The following is a 22,523-nucleotide window of genomic DNA, read 5'->3' as shown; positions in this document are numbered from 1 at the left end:
TCATTGCTAAAGGGATTGAGTTTAAAAGCAAGGCAGTTATGTTGCAGTTATATAGGATGCAGGTGAGGCCACACCTGGAGAGCTGTGTGCAGATTTGGTCTCCTTACTTGAGAAAGGATGTACTGGCACTAGAAGGGGTGCAGAGGAGGTTCACTAGGTTGATTCCGGTGTTGAGGGGGTTAGTTTCTGAGGAGAGACTGAGTAAACTGGGATTATATTCATTTGGAATTTAGAAGAATGAGGGGGGAATCTCATAGAAACATAGGATTATGAAGGGAATGGATAATATAGAAGTAGAGAGGATGGTTCCACTGGTAGGTAAAACTAAGGCAAGAGGGAGTAGCCTCAAAATTAGGGGGAGCAGATTTCGAACTGAATTGAGAAGAAACTTCTTCACCCAGAGGGTTGTGAATGTATGGAATTCTCTGCCCAATGAAGTTATTGAGGCTTCCTCAGTAAATGCTTTTAAAGCTAAGGAGGCTAATTTTCTGAATAGTAAATGAATTAATGGTTGTGATGGGGTAGATAAGTAGAGCTGAGTCCATGGTCTTATTGAATTGTGGAGTGGGCTTCAAGGACCAGATGGCCTACTCCTGCTCCTAGTTCTTATGTTCTAAGGAGAACAATCCCATTTTCCTCCACTTTCTACACACAACTGTAACATGAAGTCTTTCATTCCTGATATTATTCTAATATTTTTTCTCTGCCCCTATTCCAATGCCTTGATGTTCTTTCAAAAGGTGCCTGCAGTTGAACACTCTGTTCTAGCTGAAGACTGATACGTGCCTTAATATTGAAAAGATTGTTTTAAGAATTATGGAATATGTGGATGAGTGTTGGACTTGGAGAGTTTGGAGCTAGATCTGGGGCTAGATTTCATCCCACATAACTCCAGGTCACCCTGGAAGCCAATTCTCCAAAGAGAAGGATGGTTCTCATTAAAAAAAAAGCACACTTTGCAATATTTCTGACTGGTAAACCACTTGTTATTATACTGATTAAATTCCAGTATTACCCTGTTGATTCTGCTGACCAATGCCTAAGTTTCAAAACTTGTTTTCTTGTAATGAAAAAGTTTACTTTGTGTTGGGCAATCAAACTCCTTACAACTCAGCATGGCTCTCTGTAATTTTTCTCAATTTGTTGAATCTTAAATATAGTTACTGATTTCCTCCTTTCTCAGATACTCCAAATGACCAAAAATGTTTTCACCACTGATATCATTGCAGTCCTATTGTTCTAATATCATGGAGTATCAAAACTATGGTCAGTTCTTCAATTATGGCTTGTTGCCATTTTTCCGCAGATTCATCATCACATCACTTTCCTTTTGTACTTGATGCTCATATGTACATGGCAGAATCTCGTTTGTCTGTTTATGGTTGCTCTGCTTTCTCCAAACCAACAGAATTTTTATCATTCTAATTCAGACTTTTGTTTTCTTTTCTGTCATTGTTTTGTTTTTACAGCCTTCCACTTTTCTTGACATGCTTTTTCAGTATTACAGTTTTGGGCTTCTGGTTAATTAACCCTTTCACTCCTAAGTTCCAAGTAATCTGACTCCAACTTCATTGTAATAAGTTTTGAACATTCCTAACTTTATCCAGTTACGAAGAAAGATTGCAGATCTGAAAACTTGACCCTGTTTCCCTTACCATAGATGCCTCCTGTTCTGAGAACATTCAACGCTCTTGTTTTTATTTCAATGTTACATCATCCATGGTAGTTTGCTTTCAAATGAAATACATAATGTGTTTGAGGTTTTGGTTGAGGGGGGAGTATTGGTCAGATCACAAATGGGGGCTACTGTGCTACCCTTTCAATAGTGACTTGGGATTATTTTTGTCCATCTTTAATGAAAGCAGGTCGGACCTCACTTTCATGTGACTCACTCAATATGGCATTGAAGTTCAGTCTAAATGCTGTTCTCTAGTATCTGACGGTGAACTTGAGTCCACATACGTCTGACTCAAAGGCAAGACTGCTTTTCCTGAGCCATCACACCCAAATAATAGATAAATCCTAGTTGAATGCTAGTAGTAAAGTATTTAATTGATTTCAGACATGCTTGCTTTTTTAATGAAGGCTACTTTCTTTTACTTCAGGAAAGATACAGCATTGAGCCCACCATGGTGGTTCATGGAGTGAAAATGTTGTATGTACCTGTCATGCCAGGACATGTGAAGCGACTAAAATTAACGTAAGTATCGCAAGCTTGAGTTGACTAGTAAAATAGTTTAATAATTGGTTCATTAATATGTACCACAGTGAATTAGGCATCAGGCTGGTGTGGGCTGAAACCAGTTGCCACACCTATTATATGGGCTGTAACCAATGCAGAGTGATGGGATTAACTTTTCCTCCCTCTTTTGGTCTTCCGAGCTCTCTGAAAATAGGATAATTTTAAATACAACCCAGCACAAATTAATCTCACTTAGGTTGGAGAATGATTGATTGGTGTGAGAAATATAATGATCCCTGAAGCTGGGGTGCCATTATAATTTGGAGTTAAGGGGAAACCTTTGGTTCAAGAGAGGGAAGATTATCTATCTATCGATCTTGGCTTGGAAAGAGGGGTTAGCTATATCTTTTCCAAAAGGACTAAGTTTTTGATATTCATAATTGTAAACAGGGAAGAAATGATTTTTCACCAAAACTTGTGATAATCAAAGAATTATCAGTTTTATAAGGTGCAAAAGATTTGATTGTACCATCACTGGTGTTTAGAAATTAATGGAAAATGACAAGTTAGGTTCAGTGTTACTGGCTTATAATTGAACTATTTTCCCTCAATTTTACAAACCAGCCTTTCGTGGATTAGGAGATTCATAGTCACTTCTTGGGAATTTCCTCTAGAACAGAATGTCCTTGGGTTTTCTACTTCTACATTCAAGAAGCTCCAATTTTCTGCCAATGTTGACAAGTGCACAAGTGGAAACCCCCTAGCCAATGAACTTTAAGTTCAACACTCCAGTACAAAACTGAAGGAGTGCTGCAATCTTGAGGTTGATAGTTTATCTGAGGTCCCATCTGCTCTCTGGTATGAAAAATCCCACAGTAAAATTTAGATGTGTTTTCCTCGTATTCTGTCTGATCCTTGTCTCGCAATCATTACCATAGCAGAGGTGCATTTATAGAGCACTTTGGTAGTCTAGCTATTATGGGCCACTTTTAATTGAGTGAGGAAAGGGATGAGTGGTGTCTAGTCAGAGGTAAAACTATTCAAAGTTTTATATTCATGTCCATATTTTTCCACTACAGAATGCAAAAATTAGTCAAACCAGCATCAGACAAGAAATATGTTGATTTGACTGTGTCATTTGCACCTGAATCTGATGGTGAAGAAGATCTGCCAGGTCCTCCTGTGAGATACTATTTCCGACCTGAAGAGAACTGAGCCCATGTTTACTTTGGATGCCTCCAGCCTCTTGAACCAACTGCCACAGAAGTAAAGAAGCACTCACCTAATTTGCAAAATTGTTCTGCTTTATTGTGATGTAAATGTTTCTGTAATCTCCTGCACATGTTGCCCAATGCAGACTGCCTTAATAGTGGCAATAAAATTTGATGTTTTTAAATGATTGTCCGCATACTGTGTTATGATGCAGTCAAGACAGTCCAGCCCCAACAGCATGTTGCATATCACCTTACTGTAGAGACTCTTCATTCATAGTTTTAATTTAACTGCTTTGTTAGTTGTCATTTCAAAATGAACAAGGTTCCATGTTGCCCTGCACCAAAGATGTATAGCAAGTGTACGAAAGCAGTGTTCAACCATTGACTGCTTTAGAAATAGACTGTGGCTCCTTAGTTGAATTTCTGTTTAGATCAAACATTTCCATGAAATAAATTCCCACCATATAATCACCAATCTTCAGTCTATCTGTGTAAAACATTTTTAAAACACATTAAGTTGACCCTTCCTTCTGTAAAATAGCTGAGTCTTCCAGTATTGAATTATTGATGTACACTCAGATTTCATGTTGTTTTGGCGATGCTAGCAACTGTAGATTGGCTATTTTCAACTACAACAGGTTGTGCTTTTTCTATTTGTCTCCCTTAAGTCTTGGACCAAAGAAGCTTAAAATAAAACTAGCCAATTTGTTGTTGTAACTACTGCAATTTCATTCAAATCACAGACCATTGAGTTTTTTTAAAACAAATTCTGTAAATCATGTGTCTGTAGGCTGGTTTACTTGTCATTTAGTATGATATTGTTAAAATCTTATTTTATATTCACAGACCATTAGAGTTTGTGTGAGTAATTTCACATTGAGGAGATGATTATTTGTATCTGCAGACATCTGCAGGGATTTTTTAATTTCTTTTGTAAATAATGCAGTAATCAAAATTGCAGGTTTTAGCTTCATTTATATTTTAAATATTTTGGTAATATTGTATTATGATTATATTCAGTATGGGAGCACTGAATTAGAGTTACAGAATGCATCTACTACGGGACATAGAAGTCCCTCTTCTGGTTGTAAAGAATTCGGAACTCGGGTTTTGAAAGGCAAAATATAACTGCAAATTTGTCTTTGGGCTATCAACTGTAATTCATTGGTAACGTTCTTGTCTGAGCCATTCAAAACCTACTCCACAGACCTGAACACAATCTAAGATTATACTTCAGTGTGCTGCTTGAGTTGTGCTGCATTAACAGAGCAGCCCTCTTTCCGATAAGACACGAAACTGAGGTCCTCATCTGTCCTCTTGAGAGATGTAAAATATCCCATGACACTGTTTCAAAGTAGAAAAACTCTACTTATGTCCTAACCTATTTTTATCCTCAACCAATCACTACTCTTAACACATTGATATTATTAAATGACCAGTGTAGAATGTTGCTGTCCAAATATTGGCAGCAACATTTCCTACATTACAACAGTGAGTCCAATTGGAGGTACTCCATTGACTATAAAGTGTTTGGAGCAACCTGAAGTAGTAAAGTGCTAGATAAATGCAAATTATTTTCTGATCTTTCTGTCTAGTTGTCCAGCATAAGATTCAAGTAGTTTCAGAATGTATGTTTCATTTGTTTAATGAAAAGCTAATTGATTTTCCAACGTCCTTGAGAAAGCCAAACTTCCATTTATAATGAAATCGAATTTGTGGAAGTGCAAATTTATAACTAACAAGCCAGGTGATCCACAATGGCAGTGAACATTTTCAACTTTTGGCAACAAGTTGAAATTCTGTCCCCAGGTGCTAAAATGTAGGTGTTCCTGCTGAGACACATTTCAAACATGATTTTATTTTTCCCATACCCCAGAACTATACAAATGTGAATATCCAACCCTTCCCATTTGGAATAGTCAGGTTACTTAAGTGTCCTCCCTAGATTTTCACTTTGAAAAAGCCAAACACTGTGAACTGAAACCTAATCCAATGAGAAAATAAAATAACTTGGAACCAGTTATCTTGTAAAGTTTTGATTTTTTAATTTTGGAGTAACATATCAGTATTTGTCTGGAAAGTATCTCTATTGATGGAAAAAAAAACTGCCATGATGGAAGCCTCCTACCTGACATATCTTAATCCACCTGCCTTATGGGGTTGTACTTGTATCCACTTGACACCTATCTGTCCCTCTCCTCTGGTAATTTCTGCTTATGAACATCTCATCCTGTTTCTCCCTTGTGTCTTATTTAAAATCCTAGTACCCACCTAAGTATCACAAACTGCTTTCCAACTCTGTGTCTGCACTGTGATTTTAATCTCCATCTGAATTTATATCCCTCTTATGCTCAATCATTCCCCTCTCATAAACACGCAAACTCATTCACAGTCAACCCCTTAATCTTGCTATCTCAACTTCTTGCAAGTTTCAGTCATAAATAAGACCATCTCTAATCACATTTTTGTACGTATCCAACCACATCCTGTTTCCCATTCCTCACATTACCCTAAGAAAAGTTATTCCCCATTTCAAGTACAACTGCTTTCAAAATCCTACTGTCTATCCTTGCACCCTCCATTTACAATATCTTTAAGCCATCACACAACTGCCCTTCATTCCTTGATTTTCTAAACTTTATTAAAATCATTATTCAGTATCACCATCTCCAGTCCCTGAAGTCTCTAGAGTTAGAGTCAGACTTGAATGGATATGGTATGCAATTTGTTTAGCCATTCACTACTAATTTGGCTGGATCGCTGTGTACTAGTCATGCTCTTTTCAGCTATAACTGCAGAATAGAGTGCAGTATAATAAGTATTGCTTAAACCAGCTCCATACTAACAATATGCATTTGCTTTCTTGGCCAGGTACAATCTACTCAATTTTAATATGAACATGGTATAGAATTATTTGCTAATTATAGTTTATCAATATCAACTATGTGGATCAAATGTCAAAACAATATTTGACTAAGAAAGTTGCAGGCACTAACTAATGCATTTTGTACATAGTAAGAATGTAAAGCACGTTCCATGCAATATATTAATGTCAGTAAAGCAACAAAACTTCTGTTCCTCCCAATACACTTCTAAAATATTATCAAATACAGAAAAGAACAGTCTGGAAATTAGGTGCACTCTTTGTCTGAAGACACAAGAACATAAGAAATAGGAGCTGGAAGTAGACAACTTGGCCTTTCACGCCTATCCAACATTCAACAAGATAATGTTGATCTTGCCCCCTGACTAGTTCTCTGCACTCTGCTCACATCCTTTAATTCCCATAGCATTGTAAAATCAATACATCTGTGATGTGAATATGCTCAACAACTAAACATCCCTCACTATGTAATACAAAATTCAAAATGTATACAAACATTTAAGTGAAGACATTTTCTTCATCTCAGTCCTACATTGTTGTGAATTTGATCTTCTATTCTTGACTCACCAACCAGGTGATTATTTTCTCAGTAACAAGCCTATTAAGAATTTTAAGTGTTTCAATTAAATCTCCTCCAATTTTTAAACTCCAATGAATCACGAACTATTCCTGCTTCCCAGGAACTAGTCTTGTAAATTTGCATTGCAGTCTGTTTCCAGAGAAAGTACGTTTTTACTTTGGTGAAGAGACCAATGCCTTGTCCAGTTACAGTAAGACATCTAAACTCTTACACTTTTCATTCTTTTTCCCTGATAAAAGGTAATATAGAATGTTCTTGCTAATTTCTAGCTGTACCTGGATTCTAACTGAGTCATAGAATATACCTGAATTTCTCTGAAGGCAAACAGTCTGTCGCCATTCAAAAAGAAATTAACACTTACTTTTCCTACTAAAGTGGATAACTTCACATTTTGTCATATTGTATTCCATCTGCCATGTTTCTGCACATTTTCTCAACCTGTCTGCAAGCTCGCCTTCAACCCCCGAAAATGCTTTACATCTTTCTCACAGCTTACTTTTGTATCATCACAAAACTCTATACGTTACTCTCAGTTCCCCATCTGAATCCCTAATATAGATTGAAAATAGCTGAGGCACCAGTACTGATCCTGTGGTGCCTTGCCAGCATGCCAACCAGGAAATGTCTTCCTTATTCCTACTTGGTTTTATTCTATTAACTAATCCTCAGCCTTGATAATTCTAACTCCATGTGTCCCAATGCTGTGCAATACCCTCTTAACAAGCACTTCAATAAATGTTCTTTGAAAATCCAAATAGACAACTATTATTTTACCCCTTTTGTACGTTTATTATTTCTCTGGATTGTTGTGCATTACATACCTCAAGCTACAAAAAGTGAAATCAGCGCTCATCAATTTACATAAAACTCCAAAGTGGCTGATAATAAGAGCTTTAGATGTTAGAACATAGAAAAGTACAGCACAGAACAGGCCCTTTGGCCCACGATGTTGTGCCAAGGTTTAATCCTAATGTTCTCGTTTAGTTTTATCCATCAGTGATGATACAGCACAAATAAATAAATCCTTTCAAAGCAATAAAGTTGCCTGAGTTTTGAGAACATTACTACAGGGGATCTGGCCCCAATGGCAAATATTCAATAATCCCAATCTACAGCATGGTAAAATTACTTTTGTTCCCTCGATTAAAAGATTGCAGTCTGCACTTCACTAACTACGACGTCAATACGGGTACAGTTCAGTTGTAAATACTATGCTTTGCTGCTTGGCTTTGTAACCATACTTCTGAAAAGAAATGGTAAGATGGGCTGAATGTCATTTTTCTGTACGATTCAATGATCGGAACAACTGTATGTTGCATAATCTTGAAACTGCCACTGGCAGCACTTGGAAGACAAACATTCAATTAAAACCTCAACCACTTTAAACAGCAATATGAAACTGGAAAGTGAAAGGTCAAAAATAAAAGTTGTGGTCTTGGGATATGCAGTCGGTGAAAGATAGATACAGAGTTGCTTTAAAAGCAAGGGGAAAACAATGTGATTGATAAACAGACTTAGGTGAGCTCTACAGAATTTCAGCTTTCAATTTACACGCTACCTGCTCATATTTTTGATGATACCAGTGGAAATACTGGCTTGAATTTCCTCTCGACTCCTAATTGAAAGGAATACATTTGCTAGCATTATATCCCTTTTCTGAATTCTGTAATACTTCAGCTACTATGCTCTCACCTCCAAGTCAAAAGATTTTTAAAGGTAAGTTGCTAAATCAAGGCACCAGCTGCTTAGGTGTGTAAAAGATTCCATGTCACTATTTGCAAAACGTTAGGTAAAATTTCCTGGTCACTAGACCTATATTGATCACTCAACCAACATCACTAAAATGAATAATAACCAGATAATTCCATTGGTGTTTGTGGGACCCTGCCTTGTACAACAGCACCAAAATACTTCAGACGCTGTACCACTTTGGGATATTTGAGGTTGTGATCGATGAGTTCTTTCTGCATTTGCACCACCTAAGTGAAGCTTCGAAAATAATATCATTGCAATATCACGAATAATCCTTCAATTATCAACTTGCAAGATTATCTTCCACGCCAGTCTTTCATTTTTTCACTCAATCTTGTAGGTAGTTATCTGCCACCTAAGTTTCAGAGATTTAAAAGTTTGCTTTTGGACGTTAGCTTTTGGGTTCCCAATTAAAACTCCTCTAGAATGCAGAACAGAAAGATGCATTCGATGTTTCAAATTTATCATTAGATTTTCCAAACACAGGACTAGATCTTAAATTGTTCTTGTGAGAATGTCACCTTTCATGTTACTGGAGGCGAAAGAGACGTGGATTGGTAAAACGCAGAATTCTGACTATTTCTTTTTGTTTACTTTGATGTACTTTACATTCAAAGAGTCAGTGATTTCAACCAAAGTGAAATGCTTGTGTTTGCAGCTTCTGTAACTCAGTAACACAAATATGCATTTGAGTCACGGTTTGTTAATCTCCCAGTCTTGCCCGTCTCTCTTTCAGCTTTGCCATTAGTTCATCACTACTAGCTCCACCTGCAAAGAACATGAGAAGAAAAAGCTCAATCATATTTTTACATTTTGATATTTCACAACGCTCATCACTCAACATCCAACCAACATCCTGACAAATTAGATGAGAGATGTGAAGACTGAGTACTGTGAGTTACTACTTTTCACAACAAAATGATTTTCAAAGAGTTGGAATGGATATGTCTCTGCTTGCACAATGTTTCCTGCAAGATGAAACTTGATTACAAAAAGTCCAGTTTGTTTGGATTCTGTTTCGTTCCTCCAACAATTAATATGGAGAAAATGCACAGTATCATTTCATTAGCGTTTTGAACAAAGTTCATCACCCAGTTTCAGAATTCTGGATTTAAGTTCCAAATTGGTGGTCCATTTTTTTTGTAAAAGAAATCTTGTTCTGAAGTTGTTCCACTTTGAATCCACAGGGATCAGGCAATTTTAGTACATTGCCCAAGTAGCCATCCTTTGTGTGGTACAGTATTCAGTCATGTGAGTCCTCACATCCAAGCCTGATCTTCAGCTCAACTCCATACACACACTTTTCAGCTTAGTCACTGAACGACTCCCAGGCTGTCTGTTACCAAGCTGTACATTCTATTCTGTCAATGAGCTTAAATACCAACAGCACATTGGTCTTTATTTCAAAGGGAATGGAGTATAAAAACAGGGAAGTCTAGCTAAAACTATACAAGGCACCAGTTAGACCATATCTGGGATACTCTGAAGGTAGATCAAAGAGGTTGTTTCCCTTTCTGAGAGGGACTGAGGCCAAACAGTGTAATCTCAGAGGAAGGGGATTGTTCATTTAAAACAGATGAGGAGGAATTCCTTTTCCCAGAGGGTTGTGAAATTGTATAATTGTTTCCTGCAGAGTTGCTGTTGAGGTTGGTTCATTAAGTATGTTTGAGGAGAAAGTGAGGTCCTGAAGAAGGGCTTATGCCCGAAACGTCGATTCTCCTGTTCCCTGGATGCTGCCTGACCTGCTGCGCTTTTCCAGCAACACATTTTCAGCTCATTAAGTATGTTCAAGACTGAGGCTGATTTTTAATCAGTAAGGGAATCAAGACTCATGAGGAAAAGGCAGGAAAATGAAGTTAAGGATTATCAGATTAGGAGGAGAAAGTGAGGACTGCAGATGCTGGAGATCAGAGCTGAAAATGTGTTGCTGGAAAAGCACAGCAGGTCAGGCAGCATCCAAGGAGCAGGAGAATCGACGTTTCGGGCATGAGCCCTTCTTCAGGAATGAGGAAAGTGTGTCCAGCAGGCTAAGATAAAAGGTAGGGAGGAGGGATTTGGTGGAGGGGCAATGGAAATGCGATAGGTGGAAGGAGGTCAAGGTGAGGGTGATAGGCTGGAGTGGGGGTGGGGGCAGAGAGGTCAGGAAGAAGATTGCAGGTTAGGAAAGCGGTGCTGAATTTGAGGGATTTGACTGAGACAAGGTGGGGGGAGGGGAAATGAGGAAACTGGAGAAATCTGAGTTCATCCCTTGTGGTTGGCAGGTTCCTAGGCGGAAGATGAGGTGTTCTTCCTCCAACCATCGTGTTGCTATGGTCTGGCGATGGAGGAGTCCAAGGACCTGCATGTCCTTGGTGGAGTGGGAGGGGGAGTTGAAGTGTTGAGCCACGGGGTGGTTGGGTTGGTTGGTCCAGGTGTCCCAGAGGTGTTCTCTGAAACGTTCCGCAAGTAGGCGGCCTGTCTCCCCAATATAGAGGAGTCCACATCGGGTGCAGCGGATGCAATAAATGATGTGTGTGGAGGTGCAGGTGATTTTGTGGTGGATATGGAAGGATCCCTTGGGGCCTTGGAGGGAAGTAAGGGGGGAGGTGTGGGCGCAAGTTTTGCATTTCTTGCGGTTGCAGGGGAAGGTGCCGGGAGTGGAGGTTGGGTTGGTGGGGGGTGTGGACCTGACAAGGGAGTCACGGAGGGAGTGGTCTTTTCGGAACGCTGATAGGGGAGGGGAGGGAAATATATCCCTGGTGGTGGGGTCCATTTGGAGGTGGCGGAAATGATGGCGGATGATACGCTGTATATGAAGGTTGGTGGGGTGGTAGGTGAGGACCAGTGGGGTTCTGTTCTGGTGGCGGTTGGAGGGGCGGGGCTCAAGGGCGGAGGAGCAGGAAGTGGAGGAGATGCGGTAGAGGGCATCTTCGATCACGTCTGGAGGGAAATTGCGGTCTGGGTTGTACGGTATTGGAACTGGTCCTCCTGGGAGCAGATGCGGCGGAGACGAAGGAATTGGGAATATGGGATGGCATTTTTACAGGGGGCAGGGTGGGAGGAGGTGTAGTCTAGGTAGCTGTGGGAGTCGGTCGGTTTATAGTAAATGTCCGTGTTGATTCGGTCGCCCGAGATAGAAATGGAAAGGTCTAGGAAGGGGAGGGAGGAGTCTGAGATGGTCCAGGTGAATTTGAGGTCGGGGTGGAAGGTGTTGGTAAAGTAGATGAACTGTTCAACCTCCTTGTGGGAGCACGAGGCAGCGCCGATACAGTCATCAATGTAGCGGAGGAAAAGGTGGGGGGTAGTGCCAGTGTAGCTGCGGAAGATGGACTGTTCCACATATCCTACGAAGAGGCAGGCATAGCTGGGGCCCATGCGGGTGCCCATGGCTACTCCTTTGGTTTGGAGGAAGTGGGAGGATTGGAAAGAGAAGTTGTTCAGGGTGAGGACCAGTTCAGTCAGTCGAAGGAAGGTGTCAGTGGAAGGGTACTGGTTGGTACAGCGGGAAAGGAAGAAGCAGAGGGCTTTGAGTCCTTCGTGATGGGGGATGGAGGTGTACAGGGACTGGATGTCCATGGTGAAGATAAGGCGTTGGGTACCGGGGAAGCGATAATCATGGAGGAGGTGGAGGGCATGGGTGGTGTCCCGAACGTAGGTGGGGAGTTCTTGAACTAAGGGGGACAGGACTGTGTCGAGGTATGCAGAGATGAGCTCGGTGGGGCAGGAGCAGGGTGAGACAATGGGTCGGCAGGTTTGTGGATTTTGGGCAGGAGGTAGAAACGGGCGGTGCGGGGTTGTGGGACTATGAGGTTGGAGGCGGTGGATGGGAGATCCCCTGAGGTGATGAGGTTATGGATGGTCTAGGAGATGATGGTTTGGTGGTGGGAGGTGGAGTCATGGTCAAGGGGGCAGTAGGAGGAGGTGTCCGCGAGCTGGCGTTTAGCCTCAGCAATATAAAGATCGGTGCGCCAAACTACCACTGCGCCTCCCTTGTCTGCCGGTTTGATAGTGAAGTTGGGGTTGGAACAGAGGGAGTGGAGGGCTGCACGTTCCGAGGGTGAGAGGTTGGAGTGGGTGAGAGGGGTGGGGAAGTTGAGGCGGTTAATGTTGCGGTGGCAATTGGCTATGAAGAGATCGAGGGCAGGTAAGAGGCCAGCACGGGGTGTCCAGGTGGATGGGGTGTGTTGGAGGCAGGAGAAGGGGTCGTCAGAGAGTGGGCGAGAATCCTGGTTGAAGAAGTAGACATGGAGGCGAAGTCGGCAGAAGAAATGTTCGATGTCTCACCACGTGTTGAACTCGTTAATCCGGGACCGTAGGGGAATGAAGGTGAGGCCTCTGCTGAGGACTGATCTTTCATCCTCAGAGAGGGGTAGTTCTGGAGGGATGGTAAAAACACGGCAGGGCTGGGAGCTAGGATCTGGGACGTGGTGTGGGGCTGGAGCTGGGAGTGGGGGCGGGGTTGGGCGTGGGGCGGGGACGGAGATCGGTGTGGGGGCGGGTTTAGGCATGGTGACGAAGATCGGCGTGGGGGCGGAGTTAGGTGTGGTGACGGAGATCGGCGTGGGGGCGGAGACGCATGCGGCGTGGTGCTCGTGCAGGTTAGTGATGTCACTGGGGACGGAAGTGGCTGCGGCGACGGCAACCCAGGGGGCGGAAGTGGCTGTGGCGATGACAGAAACGGTGTTATTCCCGATAGCCGCGGAGGCCGCGAATCTGTCGGCGATGGTCTTCCTGGCGATCGTGGAAACGGTTGTCTGGGCGGCGATGGCGGAGTCTGCGAGGTCGGTGGGGGCGTAAGTTTCAGATTAGTCAGGGTCTGATTAAATGGTGCGGCAGGTTCAAAAGCTGAATGGCCTATTTCTGCTCCTACATCCTATGGTCCTAGGTCCTTACATTTATTGTAAATAACTAAAAAAACACAACACACAGCAGTTCCTTGGGAACTCTGACCTTATATATGTTTGTTCTCTCATTACCCTCTGGTTGGAAACATTCATCAACTCCCCTCTTAGCCTTTCACTTTGTGCCTTAAGTCTATGTCCTCTAGTTATTGACCCCTCGACTAATGGAAATAGTACATTCCTATTCATCTAATCTATACACCTCAACTTATACATCTCTATCAGGTACTTCACTGCTCCAAGAAAAATGCCCACAGCCTATCCAATCTTGCCTCATATATCAGACCCTCCAGCCAAGACAGCATCCTGGAAAATCTCTTCTGTATCCTCTCTCAGGCATGTGGTGACAAGAACTGCATAAGTATTCTAGTTGTGGCCAAACCAGTATTTTATACAATTCCAATAAACTCATTGGCTCTTGTATTCTATGCCTCAGTTAATATAGGTAAGTATCCTATATGTCTTCTTAACTACCTTATCTATTTGCCCTGCTACCTTAAAGTTCCTCTGACCTTTAGTAATTTTTAGGGTCCTAGCATTCATAGTGTAATCACTTTACTTGTTAGCTGTCCCAAAGTCCATTCCAGGTTGAATTCTATTTGTCACTGCTCCACCTACTTGACCAGTGCATTGATTGAGGTGGCACGGTGGCTCAGTGGTTAGCACAGCTACCTCACAGCGCCAGGGACCCGGGTTTGATTCCAGCCTCAGGCGACTGTCTGCGTGGAATTTGCATGTTCTCCCCGTGTCAGCGTGCGTTTCCTCCCACAATCCAAAGATGTACAGGTCAGGTGAATTGGCCGTAGTAAATTGCCCATAGTGTTAGGTGCATTAGTCAGGGATACGTGTGGGGAATGGGTTGCTCTTCAGAGGGTCGGTGTGAACTTGTTGGGCCAAAGGACCTGTTTCCATACAGTAAGGAATCTAATCATATCCTCCTGCAGTTTACAGCTATCCCCCTCACCATTTACCACCCCCTACAATTTTTATATCATTATTGCTTATTTCTACTTCTAACCATATATCTTCATTACATGATTCTTCTAAGATAATGTCCCCACTCTCTAACATAATGGATTCCTTGATCAATATTGCAATCTCGGGTGCAAACCTCCCACAATGTATGTGTCTCAGTCATAGCTGTGACACCATACTCCGACATGCCTATGTATGCCCTCAGCTCATCTTGTTCCTCACACTCCTTGAATTAAAATATGTTCCATTTAGTCTTGCTAAACACATTTCTATTTCATCTAGCTTGTTTTCTCTGCTTTCTAGACTTAGCCTTAACTCCAGCTGTGCCCTCTGAACTACTTATCAGGATCTTCTACCCCTGCAAATTTCATTTAAGATCTGCCTGAACAGCATTAGCAAACCTCACAGAGAAGCTTGGTCCCATTCCTCTTTAGATGTAACTCACTGAACTTGTACAGTCCCCACCTCCACCAGAAACAGTCCCAATACCTCAGAAATCTGAAGCCCTCCTTCCCACACCTACTTTTCTAGCCATGCACTCATCTGCTCTTTTCTTCTTTTCCTATGCTCACTACTGTATGGCACTAGGATTAAAGCAGAGATTACTTCTGAAGTCCTGCTTTTCGGTTTTCGGTTTTCTGTGGAACTCCCTAAAGTCTTTTGGGGAACCTCCTTTTTCATTTTTCCTGTGGCATGAGTTCCAGTGTGGACCATGGTCTCTGGCTGTTGACTCTCTCCCTTCAGAATGCCCTGCAGCCATTCCATGACATCATGAACCTGGTAGTTGGGAGACAACCTACCAACTTTAAGTCATGACTACAGCCACAGAAGCACCCACCTACTCCCCTTGCTCATAAACCCTACCAGTACTGCCCCTCCACACTTCTTCCTGAACTATGGGCCACCCAATGTGGCATTGCTCTGGCTGGCCTCCACAGAGGAATAGCCACTCTCACCATTTCCCAAGGCTGAAAAATAGTTTACAAGCAAGATGCACTCTTTCACTACCCACTTTGTTCCTGTCTTCTGTCTGGCCATCATCAATTCCCTCTTTGCCTACACTCCCTTAAGCGTGCGAGTGACCATGTCCTGACACACACTATCCACAAATCTCTCAATCTCCTGAACATGAGGGGCATGGATAGGGTAAATAGACAAGGTCTTTGCCCTGCAGTATGGGAGTCCAGAACTAAAGGGCATAGGTTTAAGGTGAGAGGGGAAAGATGTAAAAGGGACCCAAGGGGCAGCTTTTTCACGCAGAGGACGGTGTGTTTATGGAGTGAGCTGCCAGAGGAAGTGGTGGAGGCTGGTACAATTATAATATTTAAAAGATATCTGGATGGGTATACGAATAGGAAGGTTTTAGAGGGATAAGGGCCAAGTGCTGGCAAATGGGACTAGGTTAATTCAGGATATCTGTTCAGCATGGCTGACTTGGACCAAAAGGTCCTTTTCCATGTTGTATAGCTCTATGACTTTATGTCCTCCAGCTGCTGCTCAAGCTCCAACACCCAGAGCTCAAGTTGCTCCAGCCAGAGCCATCTCCTACTCACATGATCTTCTAGACCACCAGCTGGGTCTACAATTTCCCATAATGTGTAAATACAGGCATAATCAGTCCAGACATACCTTACTAAATAGAATATGGACTATTGCTTTTATTTCATCTTTACATTTATAGAAGTAAAGACTAGAAAATCTTATTCTTGTTTATGTCAGACAGTAACCAGATGCCCTTAGCGAAGAAATTTAAGTTTCAAGTTCTAAACTTGTAAACAGTGTATCCAATCTCTCTATACATTATAAAGAGTTGTCTTAATCCTTTGTTGTGACAGAGTATTTTATGCTGTGCCATTCACTTGAGCAAAGTAGGTATTTTCCAACCTTCCACCTCAGTCTCCTGAAGACAATTGTAAATTGACAATCTCTTATCATGGACAAAGGGAAACCATTTTTCCTGATTCATCCAATTAAAAATAAACGTCTATTAGTCTCCCGTGCCTGAGACATTGGACAAATTATAATAAATAAAGCAATTTCTAAACAACACGAGGAAATGAAATTAAAAATGGCAAGAATACCTGCAGCAAAGAGCCGAGATGATCTTGGTTTTGGAGGAGGACGGGTTGGAGGCCTATCATCTGCATTAAAGCAAAAGACAAATTCCATTCACTTTTCAATCTGCATGTGTAAATCACACAAACATTGCAATTAAATTCAGGAACAGATCCTCCACTTACCTGCTATGATCACCTGGTTCATTTTTAGAAGAACTGAAACAGATAAAGAAATGTCTATTATGATCCTGTTATCAGCCATGCAATGAGCCCTGAATGTCACTATCACATAATGCACTGAGCAAGTAAACTTGCGCATTGGTCACTTCAAAATATTTGACACAATTAATATGTCAGCTTTTGGGTAGAATTGGATCATCTGGACAGATAGCCAAATATCACAGTAAAAGCCGCCGACTTTTAGAGTGCAGCGATGGGTTTGATTAGGACAGCAAGTTTCATTATTACTTACTATTCTCTAAAACCTGAGTGTTAACTCATATTTTCATTCACTAAACACCATGGTGATCTATGCTCAACTAAGGCAGCCTCATATTTCCATGTCAGTTGCCATTAGGATAACGTTGTTGATCCTCAAAATTGTTTCTGTCTCTTCTTTGAAAAGGTTACATTGTCAGCTTAGTACATGAGCTGATTGCATAATTAATTAGCAAAGGATCCTCAAACCGCAGACCCCATAAGGTGTTATGTTTGTGAATGAAGAGATTTTGTTTCAATTGTAAAAACACTCACTGAATGCAGAAATAACTGGATAACATTAAATACCTCAGCTATGGAAGCATGTGAGGCTGTAAGCAATAACTCGCAGAGTTAACATGAGTTATTTTTGTAATTAAAGAAGTAAAGAATTAAAGAATTAAAACTTAATACAATGCTAACGTTGAAACATTGTGAACGAAACTTCACACAAAAAGTAAGTTGTAATCCCAAAGAAAAAAAGATAGAACACGATATAGTTCCTACATTCATCATTCATGTAACTTGGCTCAGGTTCCATGTTCACTGGACTTCTGCTGCTCATTTCTGCAAAAGTAAAACTGATGTTACCAAATACTTTACTTGGTAAGATGGCAGCCTTGGTCTGTGACAAATATTTTTCTTAACTCAAACTGCCTTAGACCTGCATTCAATGTGTGAAACAGATGAAACAGAAACACTGGTCTCTCTGCAAGACATAATATCCACCAAAACTGCAAATTTTAATTGATTCAAGCTCTCCTTTGAGTTCCATCCATCGCCCTCAACCTCCACAATACTCCACACCCCTTTCCCTACCAGCAAGGGAATGTCAGATACAAATTCAGCACCACTTTTTCCATTTGGTTGAAAATAAACAAATTCAGTGAAGACTAGAAATCGGACCTTGGACTTCATTTGTTTTTATGTTGAATGTGCTTTCTACTGGACTACCCCAAATCTGGATGTTGTTAAGATAATTGGATTTTGGGCTGTCAGTAATATGTTGTAGTTGTTTTTCAATTAGTGTTATGGATGTTTTATTTTGTGAACACAAAATGTGATAAGGCCAGTCAGTCAAACCAATCTTGTTCAGCTGCAGTTCATACATGATGTATCTTTGTTCCAAAAGACTTAAAGTGCTTATTTTTGCCTCTCCAGATTCTATAACTATCATTAACTATTTGTTAAAGTAGTTAACTGAAGTGACATTGACAAATCAAAAAAAAAATGAAACACACCTTGTTTTAAAGGCAGCTTTCGTGAAGATTTGGTTGGAAATTTCGTTATTCCTGGGATGCCTGGATGCTCAGGTGGTAGGACTGGGGAATGTTGAATTGGGGCGACTCTTGATACAGGCAACGTCTTGTTTGCCTTTTCATTTGGACTTTTAGACACCTCTGAAATAAGGACAAAAGCAAAATAACTGAGGTCACATGTTTGAAATAATTGAATATAACATTGTTTCTGCAGAAACCATAGCCATGACTATTGAGATTAATTTAGACTTTGGTTTAAATTTGGCCTGTAAGGTGTGAAAATAAGAATGATGAACACTCTGATCTGTTGTACATGATTATTAAGCATTTTTAAGGTTACTGAATATTGATATCTGCAAAAACAACTGAGACTTTTGATTGCAATGTAGCAGAGCGAAATAACATTGGAGAGCAGTAGAGACTATTGAAACCGACCAGCAGATTTATGCAATTGGAGAGACTTAGCAGCAGTAGAAGATATAGAGTACTGTTCTGCTGTCTGCCTCTCATAAGTTAGAAATAAACATACTTTAAATTCAAAATGCTTGATGATCTTCAAGTGTATATTTTCTGTTATCCATGTAGTGGATGAATGCATTTTTACTCAGCACTTGATTGCAGTGTAGCAGTGAAATGTATATATTTTCAAAACAATGGATTCCTATTGTTTGCAAGTAATAGAACAATTCACGATCTCTCTCTCGTAATAAAATATAATACCTTTGTGCCAATGTAACTATTCCAATCACTAAGTGTTTCTTTTCTAATTAATGATAAATTTCTTTAAATAAACTGAACACTTAATTTAACTCTTCTGAAGGTAAGCTAATTATCAATGGTTCTCAATAATTCTTCAAAAGTCTCTGTTACGTTACAGGTTGGTAAGGTGTAATGTCGTCAGTTATATTCCTTTTTGTGTAGAGAATCATTAATTTGTTCAGCTATGATTTAGTGTGTGATTGAGTGGCTTTCTATATCTTAAAAACTGTTTTCTCCAAGATGTCCAATATTGTGTTCTACTTGGCCCATTCTGGAAAGTAAATCTTCCTGGCAATATTATTTCTGAGGTTGTGTCTTTCTAATATGATTATTTATTTCCCTTGTTTTAAAGACAAATAATTTTGAAGTATAACACAGATGCTGTTGTGTAGGATTGTGCACCTTGAGTTCAAAATGGAGGACTCCAACCAAAGCTCCCTCTAAGCTGTGCAACTGCTTGTGGACTATATATCTGATGTTCCATGTATTGTGATCAGAGTTGGTATGACAATCACGACATTGACTTCTGATTCCAGAAGTCTCTGCAATGCTCGAGACTGGAGGTCTGCACAGCCAGTAAGAAAATTAGAGGAATGCTGACTCCAATCTTCTGTGAATAAAATGGAGGGTTCCAACCTTTTCATAAAATTGCAGTATTTTTTACAATGCAGAAGACTTCACCCTGTCCAAATGAGCATCATGACTCAGTGACATTCTCCTGCCTTCTCAGCATAACTCTGTCTATTGTTTCTACTTAAATAATCATCTAATGCCCTTTTATATTTTTCAACTGAACCTGTGAATCTAAGAAAATTCCAGACAGTTCATTCTAGGCTACAACTATTCGCTGTGTGATAAAGTTTTTTTCCCTCTTTGTGTTGTTATTTCACAAATTACTTTAAACCTTTGCCCTCTTGTTCTCAATCCAAAACAGCAAGAATAGTTTCTCCCTATCTGCTCTAACCAGACCACTCATGACTTTGATAAATTTCAACAAATCTCCCTCAGCTATCTCTTCACCAAGGAAGACATTACCAACTTCTACAATCTAGTTTCATTAATGAAGTTTCACATTCCTGGTGATATTCTGATAAATCTCTTCCACACTTCCAATGTGTTCACATCCTTCCTGAAATGTGGCACCTGGAACTGTGTACATTACACCAGGTGAGGTATGATGCTGCATTACCCAGTTCAGCATAATCTCCTTACTCATGTATTCCATCCCGTATGAATAAGGTCGAAGACACTGCGTGATCTTTTAACTGCCCTGGTGTCTTGCACATCTTTCTGAGGCGTTTTATACTATCTTATACTGTTTCTCTAAGTTCATCAAAATAAATTACCACACAGCTCTCCACAGTGAACTTGATTTTGCCATCTATCTGCCCAATTCACCAACTTTTCCTTTCAAATTATAAGACCAAATGAATTAGGAGCAAAATTAGGCCATACTGCCTCTCAATACTGTTCCACCATTTGATCATGGCTGATATGTTTCTCAACTTCATTCCTCTGTTTTCCACCTGCAAAGGTCTGGCAGATGGAATACAATGTTAGTAAATGTGAAGTCATACATTTTGGCAGGAGTAACAGCAAAATAGGTATCACTTGAATGGTAAAGAGTTGTAGCATGCTGCTATGCAGAGGAACATAGGTGTCCTTGTGCATGAATCGCAGAAGGTTGGTCTGCAGGTACAAGTAATTAGGAAGGCAAATGGGATTTTGTCCTTCATTGCTAAAGGGGTTGAGTTTAAAAGCAGAGAGGTAAAGTTACAGCTTTACAAAGTGCTGGTGAGGCCACACCTGGGGTACTGTGTGTAGTTTTGGTCTCCTTACTTAAGAAAGGATGTAAAAGGCACTGGAGGGGATGCAGAGGAAGTTCACCAGGTTGATTCTGGAGTTGAGGGGGTTGGCTTATGAGGAGAGACTATGTTCATTGGAATTCAGAAGAATTCAATAGAAACATTCAAAATTATGAAGGGAATTGATAAAATAGAAATAGAGAGGATGTTTCCACTGAGAGGATGTTTCCACTGGTCTCAAGATTAGAAGGAGCAGGTTTAGAAGTGAACTGAGAAGGAACTTCTTCACCCAGAGAGTTGCTAATCTATGGAATTTCTTGCCCAGGGGAGTAGTTAACGCTATTTCAGTAATTGCTTTTACAGCTAAGGTAGATACTTTTTTGAAAAATTAAGGATTTAAGGGATATGGTGAAAACATGGGTAAGTGGAGCTGAGTCCACGAGAAGATTAGCCATGATCATATTGAGTGCCAGAGCAGGCACGAAGGGCCAGACAGTCTACTCCTGCTCCTAGTTCTTATGTTCTTGTGTTCTCCCTGTAATCCTTGATCCCCTTACTGATCAAGAACATATCTTATCTCTGTCTTAAATACACTCAATGACTTGGCCTCTATAACCCTTGGCAGCAACGAGCTCCTTTGATTCGCCACTCCCTGGCTGATAAAATTCATCTTCATCTCAGTTCTAAAGTGTTGTCTCTTCACTCTGAAGCTGTGCCCTCAAGTTCCTAATCTCTCCTATGAGTGGAAACATCTTCTCCATATCCACTCTATCAAGGCATCTCAGTACTTTGTAAGTTTCAATCGAATCCTACTGCCAACCCCCACCCCAACCTTCTAAACTCCATCACATTCAGACCTAGAGCCCTTAAGAGCTCCTCATATGAAAAGCCCTTCAGCTCCAGGATCATTCTTGTAAACCTCCTCTAGACCCCCTCAATGACAGCACATCCTTCCTTAGATACGGGACCCAAAACTGCTCACAACATTCGAAACGTGGTCTGACCAAAATCTTATACAGTCTCAGCAGTATATCTCTGCTCTTGCATTTAGCCTTCTTGAAATTAATACTAACACTGAATTTGCCTTCCTAACTGCCAACTGAACATGCATGTTAACCAAAAGAGAATCCTGAACTAGGGACTCTCAAATCCCTTTGAGCTTCAGATTTCTGAAGGCTTTCCTGCTTTAGAAAATAGTCTACTCTTCTTTTCTTCCTACCAAAGTACATAACCTCACACTTTTCCACACAATATTCCATCTGCCACTTCTTTCTCCATTCTCCTAGCCTGTCCAAGTCCTTCTGCAGTCTCCCTGATTCCTCAACACTACCTGTCCCTCCACCCAATTTTGTGTCATTTGCAAACTTAGCTACACGATCATTAATGTATAAGTGAATCATTGCGTCCCAACACTGACCCCTGCCTAACTCCACCAGTGACTGGCTGCCATTTGGAAAAGTACCATCCCCTCAGTGCACCCTTGGTGTCCTGGGAGTTTGAAGCATTTATTTTGAAATGGTTAAGAGTGTTTAAAGCATGTCAGTTACCCGAATTCTCCAACTAGGAATAATGGAATAGGACTCTGGTTCTATTTTGTTGGATTTCAGAACTGGGGCATGGTTAAGATGGCCAGGGCCATTTGTACTGTGCCACCAGAGGTGAAATTCTACATTGTCCTCCTTATAGTTCAGAATGCTTC

The 22,523-nt window shown here is 40.9% G+C and overlaps 2 protein-coding genes across 5 annotated transcripts in view; one reads left to right on the top strand and one right to left on the bottom strand.

Annotated features, from left to right (window-relative positions):
- Positions 1 to 5,416, top strand: part of uba6 (ubiquitin like modifier activating enzyme 6) — a 122,110-nt gene extending 116,694 nt beyond the window's left edge. Inside the window, exons 32-33 of the mRNA XM_043720610.2 lie at positions 2,106 to 2,200; positions 3,262 to 5,416. Coding sequence (XP_043576545.2) covers positions 2,106 to 2,200; positions 3,262 to 3,397 — 231 coding nt within the window. The 3' untranslated portion in view covers positions 3,398 to 5,416. The remainder of the gene's footprint in view (positions 1 to 2,105; positions 2,201 to 3,261) is intronic.
- Positions 5,417 to 9,184: 3,768 nt separating this feature from the next.
- LOC122565011 (signal-transducing adaptor protein 1-like) overlaps positions 9,185 to 22,523 on the bottom strand; it is a 79,893-nt gene continuing 66,554 nt past the window's right edge. For 2 of the 4 annotated variants that reach the window (XM_043720671.2, XM_043720648.2), the window contains exons 9-13: positions 18,243 to 18,401; positions 17,509 to 17,568; positions 16,708 to 16,740; positions 16,549 to 16,608; positions 9,185 to 9,380 (exon numbers count right to left, since the gene is read on the bottom strand). In XM_043720671.2, the coding sequence (XP_043576606.2) occupies positions 9,316 to 9,380; positions 16,549 to 16,608; positions 16,708 to 16,740; positions 17,509 to 17,568; positions 18,243 to 18,401 (377 nt within the window). In that variant the 3' untranslated portion in view covers positions 9,185 to 9,315. The remainder of the gene's footprint in view (positions 9,381 to 16,548; positions 16,609 to 16,707; positions 16,741 to 17,508; positions 17,569 to 18,242; positions 18,402 to 22,523) is intronic. The other 2 variants (XM_043720657.2, XM_043720666.2) reach the window with 2 other exon arrangements.

This window comes from Chiloscyllium plagiosum, unplaced genomic scaffold (assembly GCF_037043375.1).
Source record: "Chiloscyllium plagiosum isolate Xiang-an unplaced genomic scaffold, Cpla_swu_hap1 HiC_scaffold_2, whole genome shotgun sequence".
Classification (NCBI taxonomy): domain Eukaryota; kingdom Metazoa; phylum Chordata; class Chondrichthyes; order Orectolobiformes; family Hemiscylliidae; genus Chiloscyllium; species Chiloscyllium plagiosum.
This window is presented reverse-complemented; position numbering and strand designations above follow the sequence as displayed.